This window comes from Chionomys nivalis, chromosome 3 (genome assembly GCF_950005125.1).
Source record: "Chionomys nivalis chromosome 3, mChiNiv1.1, whole genome shotgun sequence".
Lineage (NCBI taxonomy): Eukaryota > Metazoa > Chordata > Mammalia > Rodentia > Cricetidae > Chionomys > Chionomys nivalis.
In genome coordinates, this window is record NC_080088.1 from 79464992 (window position 1) to 79492123 (window position 27132).

The window sequence follows — 27132 nt, forward strand, 5'->3', positions numbered from 1 at the left end:
TCAAACTCCATAAGGATCCTCTTTGATGCCCATCTTCTTCTTGAAGTAGATTGGTGCTGCCAGGAGCAGAGTGTCTCATTGTCATGAAAAACCCTAAGTTATTAAAACATTAAATAGCATATTCCATAGTCTTTGAAAGATATGAAGAATGTCTATCTAAAATATATCTATGTACATCTAGAAAATCTAGCATGACTACAAATGACTATTATAGATAACTATTCATTAACAACTTATATACATAACATTTTTACATGAGCTACACAATCACAATACCTTAATCAATATCAGAAATACTTATACATGTAACAAAATTGACCTTAAATTTAAATCACTAAAGCAAAATCCATATCAATGCAAATTATTCATACCTATATCATATCCCCCTTTAAATGTAAAAGAACATTTATAAACAATATTTGGGAATATGGACGTAGTTATTTCTCTCCAAACTGCTTCCTGCTGAATGGGGGGCGCTGTTAACCAGATATTTCAGGGTATAACCTATGTGCTAGGTTCATCTCAGTTGTCAGTTGAGTGAAGTGATTTTTTGAAGGTGTTAACAGCAACCTTTCAGGAGGGCGTGGTCTATCATACCATATTGGGATGGAAGCAATTCACAGGGTTTCACCTCTGTGAAAACAAAAGAAGAAACTCCTTTCCAAAGCATCATGTCCTTAGATCCAAATTTTAAAGTCAAGGTATTTTCAAAATATCTATGTTGGATTAGTTCAGCAGCATTTATAAACAAATATCTTTTAGCATCTGTTGCTCTTTCCTCAGCATTCAAACAATTCAAAGAGAGAATAATAGCATGCATTATCTGAGGAGGTTGGATTGGTAAGCTCAGCAGGTAAAAGTGCTTGCCACTAACCTTTTCAACCTGAGTTTTGTACCTGTGACCAACATGGTGGAAGGAGAAAACTGATTCTTTGAATGTGTTTATTTTCCAAATGTTTGCTGTGGCATGGGTACACATGAATACACATGCACACAAATACAGTAAAATAATTTTTAAAATTAAGTATTGGAAAGTGCCAATAAAACAAAAAATAGTAAGCACGCTTTAGGTTCTCTCCTTGGTTCAGGTCTTGTTATCAGCAAAGGGGGTGACTTCCTGGGTTCTGATTGCATCAGACTCACAACACAGAGATCTCGTCTCTGCATCCAGTGGGCTTGTCATACAGCTATTCTCTCAGGAACCCAGAACAGAATGAAAAGTGCTTGCATGAACTAGCAATATGTGAGTCAAGTTCAAATCTCCCTCAGTAAGAGGTCTTAGCTAAGGCTCCTTCCTATCACTCCAGTAGCTTCATCTTCATGGGCCTCTCCTTACATGCTGTATTCCTTCCTAGGTGGACAGGTAGGTGTTCCTAAATGTCCTAAATATAGACATTGGGATCCTTTGCTGCTGCCTTAGTTGTCATTCCTCTCACCTCTCATTTCCAAATATGTGCTGATTACATTGTTAGAGTGGACTCTGCTTCCAGGAGAAGCTGAGGGAGTTTGACCAGGGTTGTGAACCTATGGCCAGGACCACTTGGCAGGCATAGGATTCTCTCAGTTTGTTTCTCCCATCCTTTCACTGGGTTTAGTTTCCCCAGACTCAGGAAAGAAAGGGAACCAGTACTAGATGGTGCCAGAACCCAGAAGACCTTTACACTCCGGCAATTCAGGTTTCAGAGAATCAACAGGCTCTGGCCACTGGCTATTATCACCTCCTTTTGTCAGGCTCCATAATACAGCCAGCACCTCTGGGACTGCTGGGCAGCCTTTCTCAGGATGCAGTCAGTAGCACATTATTATTTCTTTTTTTGAGCAACATTATATTTGTTTTGTATATGCTCATGCTCTTATCGCTCGCATTAAGAATATTTTGATTCATTTCTTCTACTGTGTGAGTTTTAGGGATTGGTCCCAAGTCATCAGACTGTTTACTGGCTGAGCCTTCTCACTGGCTCGTTTTTGGTTTTTTGTTTGTTTGTTTGTTTTGTTTTTCAAGACAGGGTTTCTCTGTGGTTTTTGGAGCCTGTCCTGGAACTAGCTCTTGTAGACCAGGCTGGTCTCGGACTCACAGTGATCCGCCTGCCTCTGCCTCCCAAGTGCTGGGATTAAAGGCGTGCGCCACCACCGCCTGGCTCACTGGCTCAGTTTTGAAGTACCTTTTAATTACAGGTTACCTTTGTTAATTACAAAGATGACAAGGTTTGCCATCATCTCAACAGTAGTTCCCCAGAGTATCTCACTTGGAATTTTGCTGTGATATGTTGTCTTCTCTTTTTCTGACCTTGCCCTTGTACCTCCCCTTCATTTTAGTTTACCATTGTCATGTTCTCTCCATAGGACACAGCTTGGGTTACGGCTTTGTGAACTATGTGACTGCAAAGGATGCAGAGAGAGCAATCAGCACGCTGAATGGCTTGAGGCTGCAGTCCAAAACTATTAAGGTAAAGAGGTGTGGTCCCACCTCATCCATTCCTACGCTGAACAGGAGTCATTCTGAGGCCTGGTGCTTCTAGAGCAGCTTGGGGAGTCCATGTACACTTCAGTAACTATCCCAAAGTGACTGGTAACCTCTTCAGTCTCACTCTGAAAAGTTGTAGGAAAGGAGTGTATACCAAGTCAGTCCTCACCCCCTGCCTATGGCATCCCTTAGGTCCCCTTTTAGGCAGATATGATGGCCCTCAGCCTGAATTATTCCTTTGTCATCCTTGAGACTGCACTTCCAGATTCATATAACAGCTCCTCAATGTTCTCTGAAGCCCTTTGTCTTCAGAGAATTCTTCTTCACCAAGCAAACCTTTCCTGAGCCTCCAGTCAGGGCTAGCTGTCAGGAATGGAGATCTGGGTGACTTCTATCTCCTGCCCTACTGCCCTTGTGAGTTCAAGGGTTGTGTGTTCATCTCACGCACAGCATGATACCAACTGATGTCTCACAATTCTGTCTTAACAACAGCCACCCGTGGTCACCACAACCCCCACAAATTTAAGAGCACTCTTCCCAATAAGGCTGTCCTTTCATGGCAGATGCAATTCTGTTACCAACTACATCTGCAGTTCTAACCCAGTTGGCTGAAATTTTGGCGCCCCTTTGACCGCTTCAGATCCTAAGCTACTAAAATGGTTCCCAGAATTTATAGTTCCTGTTATGCTGTGCCTAAATTCAGGACTTACTAAACAGAGAGACACAGTACATAGAGCACTCATGTCCCTGCCCTAGAGTCAAGGAAAAGAACAATGTTTTGGCCATGAAAGGTATTCCATTGTGCATCATGTCTTAAGTTTCTTTTCTTTTTTTTTTTTTTTTAAGATTGATTTATTTATCATGTATACAACATTCTGCCTCCATGTATGCCTGCATGCCAGAGGAGGGCACCAGATCTCATTACAGATGGTTGTGAGCCACCATGTGGTTGCTGGGAATTGAACTCAGGACATCTGGAAGAGCAGCCAGTGCTCTTAACCACTGAGACATCTCTCCAACCCCATGTCTTAAGTTTCTATGGAGGTCTTATTCTATATATGGGGCTGACTTAGTTTTTGTCATATAATATTATAAGCATCATTTATTCCCCCTCCACCTGCCCCAGCACACAAATGTGACGTGATACTGTTTTGACTCAAAGTCCCAACCTTGTAGCCACTAACATGGTCTTTCTGATACCTTGACCTTTATCTTGTCCATCTTTTAGCATAAATCCAGATGTAAGCCATAGACTTCTGAATAACAAGCTATTTAAATAGTTGTAGAAATTTCTCAAGAGGAACCCAAGAGAAAGACCAGACCAATTATTATCCAAATAAAGATGAAGAACAAGACCCATTGTGTCATTGCCTGGTCTTCTGTGGCCTGTCCCAGATGGACATATGTCCATGATGCATATTAACATCAACCCAAGAGCCCATGTGACCGCCCAGGTTGGACTGAGGGAGCCTGTACCAGTAGGCTCCTACCTGCTACTCAGGCTGTACCATAGGAGATCCTCCAAGATTTCCTGTTAATCTAGAGAAAAGGCCTTAACCAAGCCAGAATGGGGGATAAGAGTATTCAAGACTCAGGACCTATAGATGCTAGGTGTGTCATTCATAGATGGGGCACCAAGCAAGAGCAGCTGTACTGGAAGAAAACCAGAAGCCAGACATACTCTGTCCCTAAAGCTAAAAACCTTATATCTGACCAGCCTCAGATTACAGCTCTTCATGGCTAAATTGTCTCTTGTGTCCTAATTGGTCCTGATGTTGTACTCTGGTTGTCGAGGTCAGAGTGACGGGTTCTGCTCCTCTATGCCTAACCACCTTTTCTCTGTGACAGCCTGGCAACTATAGTAAGGAAACAGACTGATCAGGCTTGGGTGCAGCTCTACAGGCCTGCCAGCGGTGTGTGAGTCACACAACTCACACTTAACAGGATGATCGAAGGCCAGATTCTTCCACATGGTATCTTAGGGTCTTCACCACAGCCCCATAGAGTATGAGAAGCTGGCTTTTTCCTTTCTAGCCTCCCCTCCCTCCAGTAAGTGAAATGGTTTTCCCAGGATGTGGCAAAGAGAGAGGAGGGGTGAAGGCCAAGACTTGAAATTGGATCCTCTGGCACCTGGCATTTAACACCAGTTTAGCACCTTCCCAGCACTTGGTGGAAGATAAGTGCCTGAAACTTAAGTTAGAGCACAGAGCTCTGAGAAAATGGAACATTCATTTTGGTCACCCATTGTGTTATTTTGTGTTTTTGTTTTTTAGGTTTTTTTGAGTCAGGATTTCACTATATAACCAGTACTGACCTTGAACTTGTTATCCCCAGCCCCCATCTCTGGAGCACTGTGATTCATTATGTGTGTTCTTATCACCAGTGACTGTGGTTGAGTCATTCAGTAGGTGTTTATTGAATGCCACTGTTGCCCCTGACTGTCCTAGGTGCTGAAGGAGAAACGGTGATCATCTAATTTTAATTGAATAAAATCACAGTTTGTGTGAGTCTGTGGTAAATGTAGTACATATAGTATAGGGACAAAGGGAGCTGTGCATTAAGTAGATAACAGTTCTGTGACAACCACTTGCTCAGGTAAGTTTTAAGTTTGCTTATATAGTACCCCAGACCAGATATCCTAAATAGCAGAAACTGGTTCACTGCTCTGAAGTCTTGGAACAAGGTTAGTGGAGTTGGCTTTTTTCTAGGGGCCCTAGAAAAGGATCTTTCATAAGGTTCTCTAAATTCTAACAGTTGTTGGCAATCCATGACATTCCTTGGGTTATAAAAGCATCTCCTTGTTCACTACCTTCATCTCTACATGACATTGTGCCTTTGTGGATGTGCCTGGGTCCAGGTTTTCCCTTTTTATAAGGACAATTATATCAGACTATGGTTTCAGCCTCCCATGTGTGACTTGTCTTAACTAAGTTTATATGCAAACCAGGTCACATTCTATGATCCTGAGGATTAGGGCTTAAACATATGAATCTGAATATATATATATACATTTATTTATGTATGTATATATATATATATATATATATATTTCACCCACAGATTTCTCAAGATGAGGACAAGGAAGCACTGGATTGACACTAAAGAAAAGGTGTTGCTGAGAACTTAGAGGGTCCTTTTGGTGTCCATATACTCAAAGGGGACATGTGCTCATAGCAGTGCCAGATGCCCTAGTGCTGCTCCATTTGACTCAGTTTTGACTTTGAACTTTACAGTGCCTAAAAAGAACAAATAGTTCTTGTGGTTATGTCTGACATTAGCATTGAAGTTTTCCTTAGCATTTGACTCTGAAAAGTACAGATAGTGCTCGTCCTGAACTTTAGCCCTACTGGTGGCACTCAGTCACAATTTCAGAATGCCTGTATCTCTGTGTTCTTCATCAGAAGCTGAGAAAATGATCCTGTATGCAGCCTAAGCAAGGTAGACTGGTCCTAGATGGCAACTCCCTGCTGATCTAGCCTAATCCTGGGAAAACCTAGAAGAGCTGGCAGCCCTGGTAATGGGGAAGCTACCTTCTTTTTTCAGTGTTCTGCCCAAAATTTGGTGTTTCACCAAGTCCTTTTGTAAAGTTGGAAGCCCTTAGTTATGGGTACTTATTTTTGGGCAGGAATGAATGGGCATTCTGCAGGATTGATGCTAGACATAAACACTTTGGGCCTCTGTGAAGAGAGAAGCTAGGTAGGCTGTAGACAAAAGCAGAAGAGTCACACGTGTGTTTTAACCCCTAGTAAATGGAGTGGCCATGTATTCACAGAGCTCTTGCTCTACAGGTTGGACCTTGGTATCCAAGGTCTGAGAACAGATAGTGAAGCATACACTGTACACAGCTTTATTTCCTCAGAGACTGCTGCCCAGCTCTCCAATAGTTCTGATGTTAGCCATGAGGTTAGTAGCTCCTCGCCATGTTTAAACAGTTTTATGTCCTCAATACACAGATCTGAGTTCTTCTTCCCCATGTATCACCCACCCCATTTCTGGAGCACTTGATTCACACACACACAACTCTGTACCCAGCTTCTGACTCAGCTTTAGGTCCCATTCTGCCCTTTATTGGCAGAAAAGCCTCCTGCTAACCATACTGTCTCACTGAAGAACAAGGCTGCCCCTGGTCTTTGAGGTCTCTACTATCTCTAGTGCCTCTACCAGGGAAAACGCCCAAAACCTTTGGGTGCTTGCCTTTAGGGTTCCTTTTCTTTCTCCTAGCACAAGCATTAGCACCAAGCATTCAAATGCTGATCACTGGGCCTCCCTCAGTGCAACATTCTTATATAGACTTTTGTAGTGCCTTCCTTGTTGGCAAGGGTTGATAACAGCCTTTCCAAGAGGGTCTCAGCTTTTGTCTGCCATACCACAAGTTCTGTGCAGGTGGGGACGTAGGTCCTGTTTTCAGCAGATAACATGAACTTGAATCCCAACTGCTGTGGGCCTATGGTCTCTTTTTCTTTGTGTAATAGGAATAATGTTCTGCTTGTTAGAGATGCTGTGGACCAACTGAGAAAATGCTACAAGGTGTCTGAGCTCCCTGCTGGCCTATAGTGAGCTGCCATGAAAATGCCATTGCATGAGATTGTCCTGTGTGTAATTACATGCCACAGCATTGGCTTTGCATAACACCAAATTTTGGTTCCTTCCTATGGTACTTTGGCTACATGCCAGCCCTAATTCTGACTTGTTTTTTTTTTAAGGTGTCTTATGCCCGCCCAAGCTCAGAGGTCATCAAAGATGCTAACTTGTACATCAGCGGGCTCCCGAGGACCATGACTCAGAAGGATGTGGAGGACATGTTCTCTCGGTTTGGGCGAATCATCAACTCCAGGGTCCTTGTGGATCAGACCACAGGTACAGACAGGAACTAGGATAGGCAGCAAAGGCTTCTCTCTGAGTGTAGAACCAGGTGTTCTAGGGAAGATAGAAAGATAGTATTAGTTAGCCTCCAAAAGGGGGCAAATTGGACATTAGTTTTCATTTGATTTGACTAGGGGACTGAACCAGCATTCAAAGAGTCCTGGGGGACAGGGCTAATGGTGCATACCTTTAATCCCAGCACTGGAGAAGCAAAAGCAGGTAGATCTGAGTTCGGGATCTGCCTGGTTTATATAGCAAGTGTCAAGCCAGCCATGGTGACATAGTGAAACCCTCTCTCAGAAAAAATGAAAAAGAAATAAAAAGAAGAAGCCACCCAGCATTAGGCTAACATTTGTAGGAGAAATATCAGAATTCTGGCATCTTCTCTCTACCCCCAGATAGCTTTCGTTGCCCTGGGAATAGTTGGAAAGGTTGCTGTTCACCTGTCACTTGCAGTTCTTACTACAAATACCTGGTGTCAGTGTCTCCTCTTAGAGTCCCAAGACCCCACCTTGTAGTGAGCTGCAGCCAGCACCACTGGCTGTTTCAGGTGGACTTCCTCAGTCTTCATGATTGTGATGCTCCTTTCCAGAGAAAGCAGTAAATTCTTGTCTCTGCCATCCTCGCCTCTTGGCAGGTCCCTCCCAGATCATATCTTGGACCCCAAACTGTGGAGAGACTGGACATAAAAATGCTGAGCACTACCACATACGCTTATGCTGCGTCCCAACCCAACCAAAACATTACCAGTCCAACGATAAGTACAGCTCCAGCTGGGGGCATCATTACCCATTATCTCCGCAATATGAATGGGAATTTGCTGGCACCAGAAAGAAGGAGTCTGTTCCGAGACTGAGCAAGGCCTGTGTGGATTTGCTTGTTTGTTTTCTTGCTTTCTCCCCTTCACATTCTCCATAGGCTTTGTGCCCCATGCCTTGGCTTTGGGTGGCTCAGTCATTTGAGCAACTTGTGGCACTCTTTATGACTGCACAGGGTTGATGTTTCACTTTGTCTCAAGCTTAGGCTCACTGCAGACTTCCCAGGTACATGTCACAGGAGCTCTGAGTATTATCTATAGCCTGGTATAAGCAACTGCTCTGAGCAGTCTGTGGCAGAAAGGCCTAGTCTCCCTCACACAGGTTTGTTCCTTTCTCTGGATGATCAGCAAGCTAAGTATTTATTTAGCAGGAACTCCCACCCCCAGTTTGCACTGAACATTGTCAGTAGTTCCTGAAGTACCTGTTGAGAGAAGCAGTGAGCCACTGGCCAGTGGGTGACCAAGCCAACACAGGTTCCTCTCCCTGAGCCTCCTCCCTAGATCGCATATGGCTCCTATATCAGTCGTGACCCAGCATTGATGGATGTGGGAAACTGAAACAGAACCCCACCCCCAAGAGCATACCATTTTTCCTAGAGGCTCCGCCTCTGCTTCTTTGGCATAGTTGGCCCCACCATGCAGAAAGTGTCACCTCTACAGTCAGCTCCCTCATCTGTTTGTAGGGACTTTGTCTCTTTCCTTTGTCCAAGAGATATACCACAATATCACCCCTCTCCCTAATTAGCCATGAACTCAGGATGATTTCACACTTTACTCTTGGCCTTCACTTTGTTTCTCGGCCACTTTAGCAAAGGACACTACAATCTAAGCAAGAAAAACGTGGCGGGACTCCCCTCCCTTCCCTAGCCCTCCTTCCACAGATGAAGCCATGTAAAAAGTTAATGACTTGCTCTTCAGAGCTTCTGCTGCAAAGAGAGGCTACTTTTGCTAAGACTGTATGAGGCTCAACATTCCCAGGGAAGGGAAGGGTGTGGAAAGGGAAGACTTGTGTTAAGTTCTGTGGATGAAAAGCACTTAAAGTTCAGAAAAGCAAGGGTGGGACCATGGTCCAATGGTGGAGTCTGCATACCATGAATAAGGTCCCAGGTCTCATTCCCAGTACTGGGGGGAAAAATGAAGTACTTAACAGAATAGCATTTGGAGCTGGCGTGGTGTCTAAGTAGGTGAGGGTACATGCCCACAAGTCTGACAAACAAATTCAGTCCATGGGCTTTGTGTGGTGGAAGAAGAGAACCAGCTTCCTCACATTATCCTCTGACTTAATTTGACTTATGATTTCAAAGGGTTAGAACTTATGACGGCAGAGGGAAGGAACAGTTGAGGGCTTAGATTGTGATCCATAGCCACAAGGCAAAGAGCCTTCCACCAGTGACACCCCTCCTTGAAGAAAGTCATACCTCCTAATCCTTCCCAAATAGTTTAAACAACTAGGGACTAAGTATTCAAATATATGAACCTGTGGGGGCATACTCATTCAAACCACCACAATTATTATTATTATTATTATTATTATTATTATTATTATTATTTGGTTTTTTGAGACAGGGTTTCTCTGTGGCTTTGGAGCCTGTCCTGGAACTAGCTCTTGTAGACCAGGCTGGTCTTGAACTCACAGAGATTCACCTGCCTCCCAAGTGCTGGGATTAATACCACAATTATTTTTAAATACATTTTTATTTTATGTGTATGAGTGTTTGTCTACTTGAATGTGTATGCATACAGGGGCATACAATACCTAAATAAATGTTTAAAACAACAACAACACACACAAAAAAAAAAAAACAAAGATGGTGGCACAAATTTTTAATCCCAACACTGTGGAAGCCGAGGCAAATGGGTCTCAGTGAGTTTAAAGCCATTCAGGGCTGCGTGGTAGGACCCTCCCTGCCTTTAAAAAAGAAGAAAAACTGGATCTTCTTTTTTAAGAATCTTCAGTGGTAGCTCACACCTTTAGTCTCAGAGGGAAGCAGATCTCTGTAAGTTTGTGGCCAGCCTGATCTACAGAGCAAGTTCCAGGACAGCCAGGGCTCTTACACAGAAACTAAAAGAAGAATCTTTGTGTAGGGCTGGAGAGATGGCTTAATTGTTAAAGAGTAGTTGCTACTTATCCAAAGAACCAATTTCAATTCCCAGCATCCACATGGCAGTTCATAGCTGCCATTTCCAGGATATTGGATATCTTCATTTGACCTCCACAGACACCAAGCACACAGTGATACACATACATATACATAGGCAAAGCATTCACATATATAAAATAAAATAAATAAATCTTTTAAAAATTATTTACATCCATAGTCATTAGAACTAGTTTTTATTTTTTTGTTTTTGTTTTGTTATTCATAATTGTGAATGTGATTATTTCACACATCTGGAAGTTGTGCCAGTTCTTGGTTTCTGTTGTTAATCCTGAAAACATTAGCAAAAAGGAAGCCCAATTCAGGAAATTTTCTGAAGAAGAGTCACAGTAAGAGCCAGTGGAGATGGAAGACACCAAGGAAGCAATGCTTTCCAGACACAGCAGGACTTAGGCACATATGAACTCAGAGATAGTAGCAGCTTGCACAGGTCCAAGCTAGCTGATGTCGGAACTGAGAGAGAGAAGTGGACATTATCTCCCATCCCTAACCAAGCAGTCATCTCACTAAGGAAAAATTAGTTTTCTCCAATGGAATCTCATTGTATAAACCACAATTAAGGGCAGTCCCTATGCCTCACAGTAGACAGCCAACTGAAAACTAACTCAGTGATATTTTTGAAACTTTTGTCTCATAATACTTGTTCTTTTCCTGTTGGTTTGTTTGTTTGTTTTTATTTCCCTGTTTGTTTTCTAAAATGAGAGAAAGCAAGCATGAAGTTACAAGTGGGAATGAGGGCAGCAGGGAAGGGAAACCATAATAAAACTAATTGTGTGGAAAAAAAAGTTTTTATTTTAAAATAAAGTGAAGCCCAAATCACAGTCATCTTTAGCAGTATGAATTCATCAGACATGAATTTTTTTTACCTCCTTCATAAGATATTATGCCCTTTTTCTTTCAGGTAGGTTTTTTGTTTGTTTGTTTTTTTGTTTTTTGTTTTTTTTTTTTTTTCGAGACAGGGTTTCTCTGTGGTTTTGGAGCCTGTCCTGGAACTAGCTCTTGTAGACCAGGCTGGTCTCGAACTCACAGAGATCCGCCTGCCTCTGCCTCCCAAGTGCTGGGTGGGATTAAAGGCTAGCGCCGCCACCGCCCAGCTTTTCAGGTAGTTTTTATTTAAAAGCAATTACATGAAACTAAAGAAGCCATTCTTGGACACAGGCTTTTCCTCGGCTTGGTCACAGGTCTAAAAAATAGAATGACAAACCACAGAGAAACCCTGTCTCGAAAAACAAAAAAATAAATAAATAAATAAATAAATAAATAAATAAATAAATAAATAAATAAATAAAAGAAATAGAATGACAGTCATTCTAAAGGTGACCTTGTACCAACCCACCACAACTTTGAATCATACTGGCCTGAAGTTAGGTCAGGATTCAGCTTTCCAGGATCAGCCAAGCTGTCAATTTTGCTGTGTAAGAGTAATACGGACAACACCTGCTGACAAGGATTGGTCTTCAGGTATTCCTTCAGGTGTTGAGCAATGAGCTCAAATATCAGAATCAGAGCATGGCATTTTGCTAGGTCTGAAATCACTAAATCAGTGCGTGCTGTGCATTTTAAGTAGGGGTTAAGTTTTGTTGGGGTTTGCAATGTTGTCTTTGAACCCAGAAGAAAGAATCCATAAGAACCCTGGCTGCTGTGCACATGAATTATATGGCATTTCGATTAGGGGAAGTACCAAGATATGGGAAGAGACTTGAGAACATTTGACAGCATGCTCACTTCACAGGTCACCGAAGACTCTAGGCCGTCATTGTTACTCTTTAACTGTGCACTAAGGGTCTTTGCCTAAACCAGGAATAAAGTGCCATTAGTAGAGTGGTTGCCTGACATGCAGAAGGATCCGAGTTCAGTCCCTAGCACACATAAGCTAGGTGTAGTGACACATACCTGAAATTGAAGCACTTGAGAGGTAGAAACAATATTAGTAGGAGTTCAAGATCATAGGCAACATGTGAGTTTGAGGCCAGCCCTATCTCAAACTGAAAAATGCCTAAAAAGGATCACCCTCATCCAGGTTAGCCTTAGTTGGTCATGTGAATGAGAATATTTAGTTAGATTGGGGTAGCCTTCTCTTCTAGACCACATTCAGAAATCCAGTTCAAAGATGTCACTAAGATGGGCAGGCACCTTAATACTTTAACAAACTCTTCAATGTTTGCAGCCATCACCCATTTCTTTCTTTCTTTCTTTCTTTCTTTCTTTCTTTCTTTCTTTCTTTCTTTCTTTCTTTCTTTTTTTTTTTTTTTGGTTTTTCGAGACAGGGTTTCTCTGTGGCTTTGGAGCCTGTCCTGGAACTAGCTCTGTAGACCAGGCTGGTCTCGAACTCACAGAGATCCGCCTGCCTCTGCCTCCCGAGTGCTGGGATTAAAGGTGTGTGCCACCATCGCCCGGCTCCCATCACCCATTTCTGAATGTGCTTCAGAGCAAAGTTTACCCCTTTGCTCCTCCCAAGGAATCATTGCTTCAGCTAGAAAGAGAGTCTAAAATCTTAATCTTTGATTAGTCATTGTTTTCTTTATTCATTTGTTTGCATATTTGGCGTTGTTTTCAGTTTATTTCATTATGTAGGTGCCTAGTTTGAATGAACCACAACCTACAAACTTGACTTTTGCTTCTCAGTTTTGTTTTTCTGTCCTTAAGGTTTTTCCCCCTAACTCCATTTTTGTTGATTTGTTAAAAAGGTTTATCCAGAGGGGTTGCGTTTATCCGGTTTGACAAACGGTCGGAAGCAGAAGAGGCAATTACCAGTTTCAATGGTCATAAACCCCCAGGTTCCTCCGAGCCCATCACAGTGAAGTTTGCAGCCAATCCCAACCAGAACAAAAACATGGCTCTCCTCTCGCAGCTGTACCACTCGCCTGCTAGGCGGTTTGGAGGCCCTGTGCACCACCAGGCGCAAAGATTCAGGTGGGTCCAGAGGTTGACATCCTGGTAGGCTATTCATAGCCTGTTACACTACTCCTTCAAGCTAAACATAGCCCTTTGTTGAGAGGACTTCTCAGAGAACGCTAGACTGATCCTACCAGATATTTTTCTAGCTTTGTCCTCACCTCTATAGAAGTGTGTCTGCACTAGGCATGGTGACTCACCTGCAGTTCCATCACTGGAGAGACATAGGCAGAAGAATCAAGATTTAAAGACCACTTGGACTACAAAGCAAAACCATTTTCAAAGGAAAGGAAAATATTGCAGTGGACCCTTAATATCAGTGGTCAGAGAGTGGGTTCCAAGTCCTCTGTAGGCACCAAGTACAAGGTTGCTCAGCTCTCTTATAAGGTCTTTGCACATCACCTTACACATGTCCTCCTATAGACTGGATAACTCTTAATACCTAGTTCAGTCTAAGTTCTATGAAAGTAGTTGCTGTGATGTGTTAACTGTGGGATAATGGCAAGTCTGTACCCAGACAATATGGATTCTTTTTTTCCCAGGTATATCCAGACTATAGTGAGTCATGTCCACAGATAGCCCATGGCTGCAGGGGGCCAACTGTACATCCACTGAGGCATTGTCTGTCATCAGAGTTGAAAAGGTGGCACCAACTCCACTGGCTTCTGGTAGTGCTCCAGTACTTGGTTCCTGTAATATGAAGTCATATTACTGGAATAGTTCAGCAGGAATTGCAATCCTTCGATCCTTAGTGTGCCTTTTTTTTTCTTTTCTTTTTTCTTTTTCTTTTTTTTTTTTTTTTTAATCTTGGACCTGGAGAGATGGCTGAACAGTTAGGAGCATTGCTACTCTTCCAGAAGATGTGGGTTCAGTTCCCAGCACACAGGTGTTGTATTACAACTGTCTGTAACTCCAGTACCAGGGAATCCAATCCCTTCTTTTGCTCTGTGGGGACACCAGGCACACACATAGTGTGTAGACATACATGCAGGCAAAACACACACACATATAAAAATAGATAAATGCATATATTTTAAAACTATGTTAAAAAAAAACCTGTATCTGTGAGAAAAGATGGCAGTCAACATGTACTTAGGCAAGACCTATTTATAAGTTTCATTTGATCACTGACTTTAAGGTAAGCCTTTATTATGCCACTTCCTTGTCCATTTTTTCTTTCCTTTTTAGACAGGGTTTAATATAGGCCAAGATGGCCTAGAACTCACCATGTAGCTAGTGGATAAGAATGGCCTAGAGCCAGGCCTGATGGAGCATGCCATTAATTCCAGGCACTCTCTGAGTTAAAGGCTAGCCTGATCTACTGAGTGAGTTAAATGACTGCCAGAGCTACATAGAGAAACTTGAGGGGGCGGGGGAGAGAAAAAGAGAATAGCCTTAAACTTCTGATCCTTCTGCCTCCACCTCTTGAATTCTGGCAAATGAATCTGCTGCTGCTGTATCCTGTTTGTGATGTGCTAGGGCTGCCATACTATATTGAAGCTGCTTAGTCATATTTATAGCTGAGTGTTATGTGTCTGCTGCTTAAAGGCCCTGACCTGAAGAAAGGCTGCTTTCCTCAATTCTTTTGTCTTCTACTAAAATGTTGTCAGTTGCCAGACTCAGCTAGAACAAAACCAGCTTAGAATCACTGACAGAGATGTCAGTTCAGAGTGTTAATACTGCCTTAGGAGCAATGAAAAAAAATTTATGTGCCATTTTCTTCATTTTTGTCAGGGTGTCAAAAGCTTGACTTAGGTGGATAAAGTTTTTTTTTTTTTTTTTTTTCTGCTTCACTCTATAGATTTCTCATCTTTGTTTTAAGCGTTGGGGCTGAGTAGATACTGCTCTTTCTACACAAGCTGTCTTGGAGAAGATTATTTTCATAGTAGAGCCATGTAGAGTCTTCAGCCTGGCTCTGGTTCCAAAACTGACCTGCCTCTACCTTCTGGTTTAAAAGCAGGCTGGGGAGGCACGTGGAAAGAATCAGGCCATTTCAGGAGTCTAAAGCCAGTGGAGCGGTTCCAACTAAGTAATCAGACAGTAACATGAAGAGCTGCTCAGGGACGAGACCAGAGAATCCTAGAGGAACAGGGTTTGGATGTGACAGAGATAAGGAAAGGAAGACAGGCCCAGGTGGACAGAGAGCAGGCAGACAGGACAGGATTCTTTGTCCATCAGAGATGATGAGGGTGATCTCCCTAAGAAATGAGAATGAGGAAGATGGGTATTTGTGTCCAAAAGCTCTTAGCTAGAGGTGCATATCTGAAATCCCAGGACTGGGAATGATGAGGCAGGAGAATCTTAAGACGGTAAACTAGTCCCCTAGGTGTTTTCAGTATATAGTCATTTTTTGGTGTTCATTAGAGGACTGGTTCTAGGACACCACCTCACATCCCTATCTCACATTTCAGAATCATCCAACATATAAAATAGAATGGTGTTTGCATTGATCCCATACACATCTTCTCTTCAGCTCATCTGCAGATCTCCACATGATTTATACCTGACACTCTGTGATTACCATGGAAACAGTATACTATAGTATACTATACTGTTCAGGCAGTCGTGACCCAAAAATCTGTCCATGGTTAAGACAGGTAGAAAATTGTGGGGAGTTATGTAAAGGATCCCTCCTCTCCCAATTATCTTTTTTGATTCAGAATTGGTCGAATTGCAGATGTGAATGCTAAAGACATCATTTGATTGGAAGAATGCTTACCCAGTATGTATGAAGCCCTGGGTTCCATTCCCGGCACCACATAAACCAGGTGTTTTAGTACAAACCTGTCATTCTAGCACTTGGAAGGTGGAGGCAAGAGGATCTGAAGTTCAGGATTATCCTTAGCTACATAGGGAGTCAGGCCAGCTTGGGCTACATTAGACCCTGCTGGGGGGAAACGGGGGGGGGGGGGCTTTGTTTGCTGGCATGTACTTAGTTCCAATACTCAGGAAACAGAACAGATGGCTTTCTGTGAGTTTGAACCAGGCCTGTTCTCCATAGTGGTGAGTTCCAGGCCAGCTAAATCTACATATAGTGAGACCCTGTCTCAAAATTAACAAATTGGGCAGTAGTGGCCTACACCTTTAATCCCAGCACTCTGGAGACAGAAGCAGGCGGATCTCTTTTAAGTTTGAGGCCAGCCTGGTCTACAAGATCTAGTTCTAGGACAGGCTCCAAAGCTACAGAGAAACCCTGTCTTGAAAAACAAAAAAATTAACAACAAAATGAAATGCATATGGAGAACCTGTAGATATAAAAGGCCCACTGTAGTTGCCACATCAACAATACCATAGTCTTTCTGCATTAAGACTGTCTCTGAACCACAGAAGGCCATCTGACCACTGCAACATCCTATTGATGGCTATTGAAACCAGTTCTCACAGTTTTTAAAACCAAAACAAATACTGTATTTTGGTTCTTTCTCACCACACTAAAACTAGCCCTGAAGCCTTCTTTTACCACATTGAAAGTGAAGTAACCATGGGGTCCCACAGCCCAGAGTCTGGTATCATTTTGGAGCAGGTGATGATTCTTTGGTCATGTGCTGCTCCAGAGATGTTATCTATGTCCTCAAACATTCCTAAACTTTCCCTCCAGTCGTTTGTGGATTTTTTGTTTGTTTTTGTTTTTGTTTCCCCAAAAAAATACCTACAGAGGGCAACAGAGCTTACTCTTTTATTATTCTCCTTAATCTTTATCACTGTAGCTACATGTTCTCATCCACATTTCTTAGCAGTTCACTATGGCCAGGAATAGTGTACATGCCTGTTGTCCTAACACTCAGGCTGAGGCAAGAGGACCATGAATCCTGAGCCAGCGTGAGCTGTAGAGTAAGATACCTGTTGCCCAAAAGAAATGGAAAAATAGATGGATGGAGGTGGCACATGCCTTTAATCCCAGCACTCACAGGCAGGTGGATCTCTGTGAGTTTGAGGCCATCCTGGTCTACAGAGCAGAGTTCCAGGACAGGTTCCAAAACTATAGAGAAACCCTGTCTTGATTTAAAAAAAATGAAAGAAAGAAAGAAAGAAAGAAAGAAAGAAAGAAAGAAAGAAAGAAAGAAAGAAAGAAAGAAAGAAAGAAAGAAAGAGAAAGAAAGAGGGCATGGTGGGGAGATGAGGGAGGAGGTAGGTACGTGAATGGGTGTGGTGGTGGATGTTTCACTGGGAAAAATTCACTGTGTTTGTCAAGTTACTGATACTCCTCTATCTACTGAGTTCATAGGCCTCGGGAGCTTGACCTGGCCCTTGTGGGGTGGTTTGAGCCAGTTCAGAGCTAGGGGAAAGGAATTATTGTGTCCTGTACAGGACTTTGACCTCTCAGGCAGAAGTATCACTGTGAGAAGGAACTAAAACTGGAGATGGTGACATATATCTTTAATCCCAGCACCCAGGAGGCAGAAGCAAATCTGAGTTCAAGGCCAACCTGGTCTACAGAGTAACCAGGACAACCAGGAGTTACACAGAGAAAGCCTGTCTTGGGGAGAAAGAAAAAGTAGAAAAAACAAAGGACAGGAAAGCAATGAAAAGGGACTAAACTTGGGGGAGTCAGAGAGTGCCCTTTCTCCCCTACATGGACTACTGTATACACAAAGGGTGTTGTCCGCTGCACTGGAGCATGTGGAAGAAACTTCCAGAATTTCAATATGGGATATGGGATTGGACTTGTGGTCAGTGCCCACCTTCAGTTCCTTTCCCAGCACACAAAAACTAAAGTAAAATGGGGAAAGTCTCAGAAACCAACTAAAGGCACCCCACATACGCTGCACACATAGCAGAAGTGGTGGTACTGCTGCTGTCGGATGGCAGTAGCTGGGTACCTCAGAGTCAGACCCTAACAACGGGTCCTGCCCCACCACTGTTTTGCTAGATTCCTTTCGAGAGTTACCCAAAGGTGCAGACAGTGTATGTTTTCTCTTATGTGCACAAATTCAGATGAATTATATGAAAGTAGAAGGATCTATTTGGGAAGAAGGCAGGATCTGAGAGAAGATGGGACAAGAAGATAATAAAGGAGAAAATATCACAGTGAACATTGTTGTTACCTTACACAGTTAATACGTTTTTAAGTCATTTTGACTCTTGTGGTACCCCAGCCTTGAGCATCTGTAACTTAGAGGAAGAGCTGACTGTAGAGCAGTGAGAGGCCCAGTATCCTTACATCAGTGCACCATCATCCCGGCCTGCCCATCCTTCCTCCCTCTTACCCCTCCTGTGCAGATACACTACTGGCCTTAACCTTGACCTGAACGTGTGCTCTCTGTTTGCTAGGTTCTCCCCTATGGGTGTAGATCACATGAGTGGGATTTCTGGTGTCAATGTCCCCGGCAATGCTTCCTCGGGCTGGTGCATCTTCATCTACAACCTTGGGCAAGACGCTGATGAGGGGATCCTCTGGCAGATGTTTGGCCCCTTTGGTGCAGTCACCAATGTGAAAGTGATTCGTGATTTCAACACCAACAAGTGCAAAGGGTTTGGTTTTGTGACCATGACAAACTATGAAGAAGCTGCAATGGCCATAGCAAGTCTGAACGGCTACCGCCTGGGGGACAAAATTTTACAGGTTTCCTTCAAAACCAACAAGTCCCACAAATAACTCGCTCATGCTTTTCTTTTTTCTTTTCTTTTTTCTTTTTTTGTACGGAATAGATAATTAAGAGTGAAGAAGTTGAAACTTTTTTGTTAGTGTACAACTCATTTTGCGCCAATTTTCACAAGTGTTTGTCTTAGTCTAAATGAGAAGTGCAAAAGGTTTTTATACTCTGGGATGCAACCAACATGTTCAAATGCTTGAAATCCCACAAATGTTAGACCAATTTTAAGTTCCTTAAGTTATTTCCTTTAAAGTATATATTAAACCGAAACCTAAATAGACTGCATTGACTAACCAGTCCCTCTGGATGGTGGTGGAACTGAAGCATGCTTTAACTTCTAAGACTGTCTAACACCTGTTTCATTTGATGTCTCCACAGACCAGATTTAAAACGAAACAAAAATCTTTTTTTTTCTTCTTAGTTTTAGTTCTTAACCTAAAGATGTTAGACAGATGGAGAGTGTGTTTTCTCAACTGCCTCACCATTTTAAGCAATTTCTGCTTTAGTTGACAGAAAATTTGCCCTCCCCAGCAGGTCCCACTGCTGCCTCCTGCCCATTCAATCCTGACTCTATGGTGTTGGGAGCAGCAGCAGCAGGGCCCATACTCTATGGACCCTCCCCAGGGAGGATAATGGGTTCCACATGTTGGGCTTGGCCAGGCCCTCCAGAGAACACAAAGGTGTTTTATAAGCCCAGGCACCAATGAGAACGGACCAAAGAGTTTCAGGGCAGCTCCAGTATATTCCAGAGTCAGACCTGAGCTCCAGGCATGCCTGAAGATGTCCCACTCCTCTGACATCCTGAGTGTCTGTCCACACATTGCATGCATGGTGCCCACACATCAAATACTGTTGTTCATGCAACCTCTCGAGTTTCCAAGACCATTTAACCTATCTTGAATGCACAATGACAGCTCTGTTTTTAATGACACAGAAACATTTGAGCATTGTATTTCTCGCATCCCTCCTTGTGAGCACTAGACTTTTTCCAATCTTAGATTTTGTTTTGAAATTTTGCTTTTGTATGGACACTCAGCAGAAAAGTACTTCTTGCCAGTTATCTATTAACAAAAACCTTTGATTTGTAGTTTTAAGGATTAACCCTCAAAGTTCTCTTCATAACTGCCTTGACGTTTGGGGTTCTGTTCTGTTAATTTTCTTTTGCTTTTTTGTGTTTTTTGTTTGTTTTTACTTTTGCATTTAAGACCATTAAATTTGATTTTGTTTTGCTCGAGTTTTGTTTTGTTTTTTGTTTTACCTTTTCTTTCTTTTTTGGCTAGGAAAGGCACAGACAGCCCAGCATTCAGGGAGGAGTCTGTCAGACCTTAAACATTTGCCTGAAAATTTAAAAAGGATTTCTGGATCTAAGGTGTAGAAACACAGCTGTGGATCAATGGTTCTTAACTTGGGAGCTGGTAGGAAAAGTCAGAGGGAAGGCCTTCGGAGCAAATAAGGCCTGACCCCTGCACCCCTCAGAACCGTGCTCTGATTTTTATTAGCATGTGGAGAGAATGAGAACAGGCTAGCTCAGTTAACTGGCAGCTCTTCACTTTGATGTGAGCCTGGAGTGTATAACAGCAGGCTAGTACTTAGTATTTGATATCATGATATGACGGCATCATTTATATATTTGTTTACTTATTTACATATTTAGCTATTTTGTTTCATTTATTTAAGTCGAAAACTGAGCAACAAGCACAGCCATCTCTAAAGCATGTCATCGTGTCAGAAACCCTTGGACAATTTGAGGCTGCCTATCCCCTCCCTGTGCCTCCTTTCCTTGTTTTTCCTATAGTGTTCCCCACCATTGATGACATTGCCTCATGTACCAGGGCTTTGTCCCACCTGACAGGAGCCAAGTGCTACTTACTCCTTCCCAGAATTCCCAGCCTGTAGAACCTGAAGCCAAGAACCAAAGGCCCATTTGCCCAGATCTGACCAAAAAAAGGAGGGGTCACCTGCTCTGTTGCTACAGAGTGCTCCTCCCCATAGTACCAGAATGTTCTGGTAAAATAGGCATTTCCAGTTTCTCAGGCCAACATTCTTCTGAGTGAAGGTGGGATTCCCCATCTGACCCTTCCCTGCTTCGTCTTCACTCCTACAGCCATAGGTGTCCCAGGCCTGAAAGGGACTGTGTCTTTAAAGCACCTGGTGCTCAGAGCTAGCACCTCAGTCACTACCATCTCCACCCCACAAACACCTGTTTACTCCATAGTGATCATTCCGACCAGAAGCATGAGAGGGAAGGGGAAAATCATACCAGCTTCTGCAGGTGACCTCAAGTTAAGTGAAATTGTGTGTAGTCTCCACTGTCTGAACAGCCTTCTAGATAAAAGTTGGTGCATTTCTTGACAGGCTTTCTTTGTCAGTGTCTAGAAGGAGTTAGCTTTGAAAAGGCATTCCTGAAAGCAGTTTTCAGTCTATTAAGGGACTAGGTGCTGGGCCTTATCTCAGAGTTCATGATGGCTTGTATAGGCTTTCTAGAAAGGGGACATCCAGAATCCAGAGCTGTATGTGATTAAAGTGCTTGCAGAGCAAAAAGGAAACTCTGAGTTCCATCCCAGCAATGGAGAAAAAGTTACTACCCAAGAAACTATTCTTAATTTTTCTTTTTCACAGAAATCTATCCTGTTTTTATTGAGCAGGATAAGGGCATTCCTTTTGTTTGGTAATCTGATGTTTAAAAAAAATACAGAGTAGGTAATGTTCATTCATCAGAAATATGGTTCAGCCAATACCAAAGAGGCTTTGACTGAGTTCTCTTGACCTGTATGATTGACCCTGGTAGTGGGTTATCTGTTGAGCCGCCATCCTACTTCTAGTTGGGTTACCTGTTTTCTTCCTGGTGTGATTCTCTCCCCTAACTGAAACTTTTCTAGGTAATGTACCAAGCCATCTTGGCTGTGCCTCTGGTTGCAGTACTGTGACTGTATGTCCCTTCTCCCCGTACTTAGTTGCTCTGCTCAGCTCACCATCTTGCTTGACTGAGAACCAGACTTCCCTGGGGTGGGAGGTAAGGGGTGATGCCACTGTAATGAGTGGGTTCTGTCTTCTTTGCAATTGCCTTAACCTTTAAAGAGTCTGTGCTTGGCAGTAAATAGTTCATGAACCTTACACAGCTGGGTACTGGACCTCCTGGCTATAAGGGGCTATGATAAGTCTCCCAGCTGAGATTTTAGGGGAATCCTGCTGGGTCAGAGAAATAGATGAACCTCCAAGACAGTGGCAGTTATCTGCCCAGCTTTGCCTCCAAACAAAAGCCATTTGTCTATAACATAACATGTTGAAAGAGAGAATGTGACCTACTCCAGTCTGGTGTTAGATTTGGGAATCAAAGTTGAAATAACAGCTCTTCCAGTTAGCATGATTCAGCTCAATTTTATCTCTTGATGCTTTGTGCAGCCACCTTTCCTCTATTGGATGAAAGACAATATGAATAAGCTGAAAGGGGCCTCTGCCTTCTCCATCCCAAAACCTTACCCCTTCCCATCTTCCCAGGAACTGCCTCACCTACTGGAACCTGAGGTAGCTGGGGTTTATCACACTCAAGAGGTCAGGAATTCTGTTTTCCAACTTCCCTAGAACACCCCAAAGTCATGAACGCATATTGTTGAATGACATTGATGATTTAACACATTCTTAGGGGAGCAATAGAGCATGCATTTCCATCCTAGATAAGGACTTCCCACTTCCCACACCTGCCTTTGACCTTTAATAATGATTGTATTACATTTTTCCCTAACCTTTTGCTGATGTGGTTCAATTTCTTTTTCTCAGTCATGAAAATATTTATTATTTATTTATTTATTACTTGTAAGTCACCAGCTGCCAAGTATCCACATTAGGCTGATGGAGACTTTGAGAGGACTGTGCTTTTCTGTTCCCCTCCCCTAGAAGAGAAGGCTGGTTGGTTGGTGGAAGCCACCTCTCTTCCCACATGCTGTTTTCCCTCACAGTGGCTTGCTTTGGGGGAGGGGAGGGCTTCTACCAGCTGATTCCCGTGTTGTACACTAGATGGCTAGACATTTTTGTATATTAGTATGTTTTAAGTTATTGATTTGTTTTATATGAAATAATTTATTTTTCAGGTACCTTTTTTTTTCATTTTAACTTTGTTTTTACATGGGTTTGTTTTCAATAAAGTCTGACACTGCTGTCCAAAGTCAACAATAAAGTGAATCCCATTGTGTTCTTTTGAGGATGTTTATGTAACTAGCCTTTAAAAGTAATTTTCAGAAAAAGGTAGGGACAAAGCCCTTACCTGTTTCCCTTCTCCCAGTTTGCCTTTTTCCCCACTACTTTAAATCCTTGTGAATAAATGTTCTTCAGTGTTTTAGGAAGAAGAAGCAAACCTAGATTTTGATAATCCAGAAGATTTCAGATTAATGAAGCTTTGAAAGAACCATTTTTCGAAATTTTAGTGACGTGTGAATATTTTTTGTCAATGGCTTTCTCAAAGAGAATGAAACTTTTGCACCATTTTCAGAGTTTTTATAGAGATGCCAAATTGATATATTTACATGTAATGGAAACATGAAAAAAGTTTTATTAAACAATTGTTCATAGCTGTGTAGACATTTTAATTCAGTTTCCAAGGCTCTTCAAAAGCGTATTTTGGAGGTATGGGGCGTTAACTGATAATTCCAAATGAAATCAGTTTGTCCGAATACTCAGTTCTTCGCAGGTGTCAGGTTTGTGTTAAACACTGTATGTTACCAGTGACTGGAATTCTGTGATATTTTGGTAATAAATGAAGTGGGATCATTGAGATGCGACGGTGTAGGGGTGATCATGTGTGACTTGTCAGCATTCCAAAGCTGGATAAAGTGCCAGGTGACTTCTTCCCTTCGTGAGACATGACCAGGCCACAGCGTTGACCTAGCAGAGAGGGAGCCCATGGACACCCCAGGTATGATGTGTTTCTGTCTCCTCGTCAACCTCTCATTTCTACCCAGATGTTTCTTCCTCATGAGGAACCCCAGAGCCCTGGTGGTCAATACCTCTTCCCTGTACTTTTGGGTTGAACATGGCCACATTTGAGCCATGGGATGGAGTGGGACTCTGTTTCCTTTGGGGACAGGAAAGCAAGTGTAACTCTTCATCTTATTACGTAATTGGGAGCACAGACTCTGATGTGGGTTGGAGATGTGGCTCTTTGGATAGAGTGTCTAGAATGCACTAAGATATGACCTCTGGATTGGTGCCACAAAAAGCAAGTCTGGTAGTGTGTGGCTGTAATCCAAATACTTGAGAAGCAGAGACAGTAGCACAAGGTCAACCTTGACTACATAGCAGATTTAAGGCCAGGCTGGGATACAAGAGACCTTATTACCTCCAAGCCCTCCAGAGTTTGGGAGTGGGTACTGCTTTCTGGAGTTAAGGATCTAAAGTCTGGAAAAGAAATTGTAGCCAGGTGGTGGTTATGCATGCTGTTAATCCCAGCACTCAGTATGGAGGGGGAGCAGAGGCAAGAGGATCTCTGGGAGTTTGAGACCAGCCTGGTCTACGGAGCAAAATCCAGGATAGCCAGGGTTGTTACACCGAGAAACCCTGTCTCAAAAAAAACAAAAAAGAAATTGTATCTTGGAGAACTGGAAAGAAGACTCAGAAAAGCCTGTTGAAGACCCTCCCCAGTTGAACAAACTGAAGAGTGGAGAGTTGGTGTGGGAAGCTTATTTGGTGGAATACACATGGAGGTTGTTTCTTGCCGGGGGCAGGCCTCCTGAAGAGAGACCTTGTGGGTTAACAGTGTGAACTGCATACTCTAAATGGTTGGCTACAGGCAAGTGTAGAAGGGCTGGACTTGGGGGGGGGGGGGGGGATGAGACCCAAGTTCACCCAAAGGGAAATGCCATGACCACCAAGGGACTGAAAGGCCTCAGGAAACTCAGATACACATAAAAAGCATGGCTACATTCAGGAAGGCTGCAGGGTTGTCACATACAGGGGACTTGGTTAGATAAACAGCATGCATGGGCTCAAAGAATATGCCAGGGCAACTGAGAGTAAGTACCTCTGCAGTTCAGACTCCCAAAACTCAAGGAAGAGGACTTTGTGAGCTGGTGAGACGACAGTGTGTAAAGGTGCTTGCTAAGACTGGTAACCTGATCTCAATTCCTAGGATCCACATGTAAGGAAAACCCACTCCCACAAATTGGCCTCTGCTCCCATGAAAGACATGCTCATACACAATTGAGTTTAAAAAAAAAAAAAAAAAAGCCAGGCATCATTCTAAGACATCCAGGGTTACATAGACATATATTAAAAGGCTGGGGGAAGAGGCCAGTCTGGTCTATATAGTTCCAGGCCAACCAGGGTTACTTAGTAATACTTTGTCTTCAAAATAAAAAGGCCCGCTCTGAGGTACAGATGGTAGATTCTCAACAACTTCAGTTCTGGTCATGTAGAAAAGTATAGAGGAAATCCACATACCTTGTAAGCAGGAAGGAAACACAAATGGTCAGTTGAAGATATCCAGAGATACAGAAACTGAAAAGGGTGGGAAAGTTTACATTCTTAAGAATACCTGGCTGGGGCTGGAGAGATGACTCAGGTTAAGAGCACAAACTGCCCTTCCAGAGGTCCTGAGTTCAATCTGTAATGAGATCTGGTGCCCTCTTCTACATGCAGGGATACATACAAGCAGAACACTGTATACATAATCTTAAAAAAAAAAAAAACTGGCGGTGGAAACAATGGTCCCAGTTGACATGTTCATTTTACGACCCTGAAACCAGTTCCAAATTAGGACTCCAGGATTTATGTTGTGAAGTCGTTTTTTTTTTTTTTTTTTTTTTTTTTTAATGTGGGGAGGTGGAGATCAGAGGATAATTTATGAATTAGGTTCTCTACTTCCACCACGTGGGTCCCAGGGACTGAGCCCTGAAATTGAACTCAGGTGGCCTTCCTGCACTGCCACACATTTTTCTTGCCTGTTCCATGCTGAGGTGAACCCAAGGCTTCCTGCCCTGTACCAGTAAGTCACTACACCCCCAACCTGTTTTCTATTTCTTTGTAACCAATTACCTTGTCTTTAGTGGCTCAAAACAACACCCATTTATCATTGCCGAATTCTGTGAGAAGTCTAGCTGGGTGCTGGGTTCAGCAGCACCTACACTAAAATTAGAGCAAGAATGAGGAGAGGTTAGCATGGTCCCTGCTTTAGAATGAAACAGAATTCAAAAGACTAATATAATTTAACACAAAGTGAATGCAGCATTTGATATATTGTAAACAGTTTTTTTTCAATTTCATAGATTATTTTTGGTGTTAGAAGTGTTTTACCTATATGAATGTCTTTGTGCCAAATGAATTGCCAGTGCCCATGGAGTCTGGAAGAGACTGTCAGATCTCTTGCTACTGGAGTTAAAGATGATTCTAGACCACCATGTGAGTGCTGGGAACTGAACCCAAGCCTACTACAAGACCAAGTGCCCTTAACCTTTGATCCATCTCTTCTGTCCAGTAAGCCTAAATTGTTGTTCCAGCAAGATGTCTGAGTGGGTAAAGGTACTTGATGCCAAGCCTCCTGACCTTAGTTCAATCCCCGGGAGGCATGTTGTGCAAAGAATGAACCAACCCTGTAAATTGTCATCTGACTTCCACTCACAGACAAAATATAATGCTTTTTAAAATGGTTTTTAGATTTATTTATGTGCACTTTGCCTGCAGGTGCCTATGGGGGTCAGAAGAGAGTGTCAAATTCCCCTGGGCCTGAAGTTACAATGGTGAACTGCTTTGTGGGTGCTGGGAATGGGACTTATTTCCACTGATCCATATCCCCAGCCCTAGTTTTAAAAGTATAATGGGAATAATAATATTAAGTACCTCATGGGATTATTGCAATGCCCAGAGAGGTCAGCCAGCTGTGATGACATGTGAGACATGAATGAATGGGAGAGTCTGGGAGCCCACTGATTAGTTTCCCTGCTGATGGAACAAGTAGTTGTAAAGTTGTTATGAATAGCTTCACACAACAGAAATTCTGGGCTGGCAAGATGTCTGAGTGGGTAAAAGCACCTGCTACCAAGCATGACAACCTGAGTCCCAGAACCCACATGGTAGAAGAGAGCCGGCTCCACAAGGCTGCCCACTGGTCTCCACACACTTATTTATAATGCAGCACTCAAGAGGCTAAGATGGTTTTATGAGTGGTCATTAAATTGTTCTTGCAGTTTTGAAATTATGCAAAGCCAAGGTGGGCCTCACATCTGTAATTGCAGTACTTGGAGGCTGAGGCAGAGGTATAGCTTCAAGTTTAAGCCCAGCCTGGACTAATAACAAATTCTCTAAGTCTCTAACTTATAAATATACATACATATATGAAATGGCTCAGGACAT

General features: G+C 42.8%; 1 protein-coding gene across 2 annotated transcripts in view; it reads left to right on the forward strand.

Moving 5' to 3' along the window:
- Elavl1 (ELAV like RNA binding protein 1) overlaps window positions 1-20026 on the forward strand; it is a 43138-nt gene extending 23112 nt beyond the window's left edge. For both annotated transcript variants that reach the window (XM_057764092.1, XM_057764091.1), the window contains 4 exons: window positions 2344-2447; window positions 7168-7321; window positions 12991-13216; window positions 18470-20026. In XM_057764092.1, the coding sequence (XP_057620075.1) occupies window positions 2344-2447; window positions 7168-7321; window positions 12991-13216; window positions 18470-18794 (809 nt within the window). In that variant the 3' untranslated portion in view covers window positions 18795-20026. The remainder of the gene's footprint in view (window positions 1-2343; window positions 2448-7167; window positions 7322-12990; window positions 13217-18469) is intronic.
- Window positions 20027-27132: the final 7106 nt, after the last annotated feature.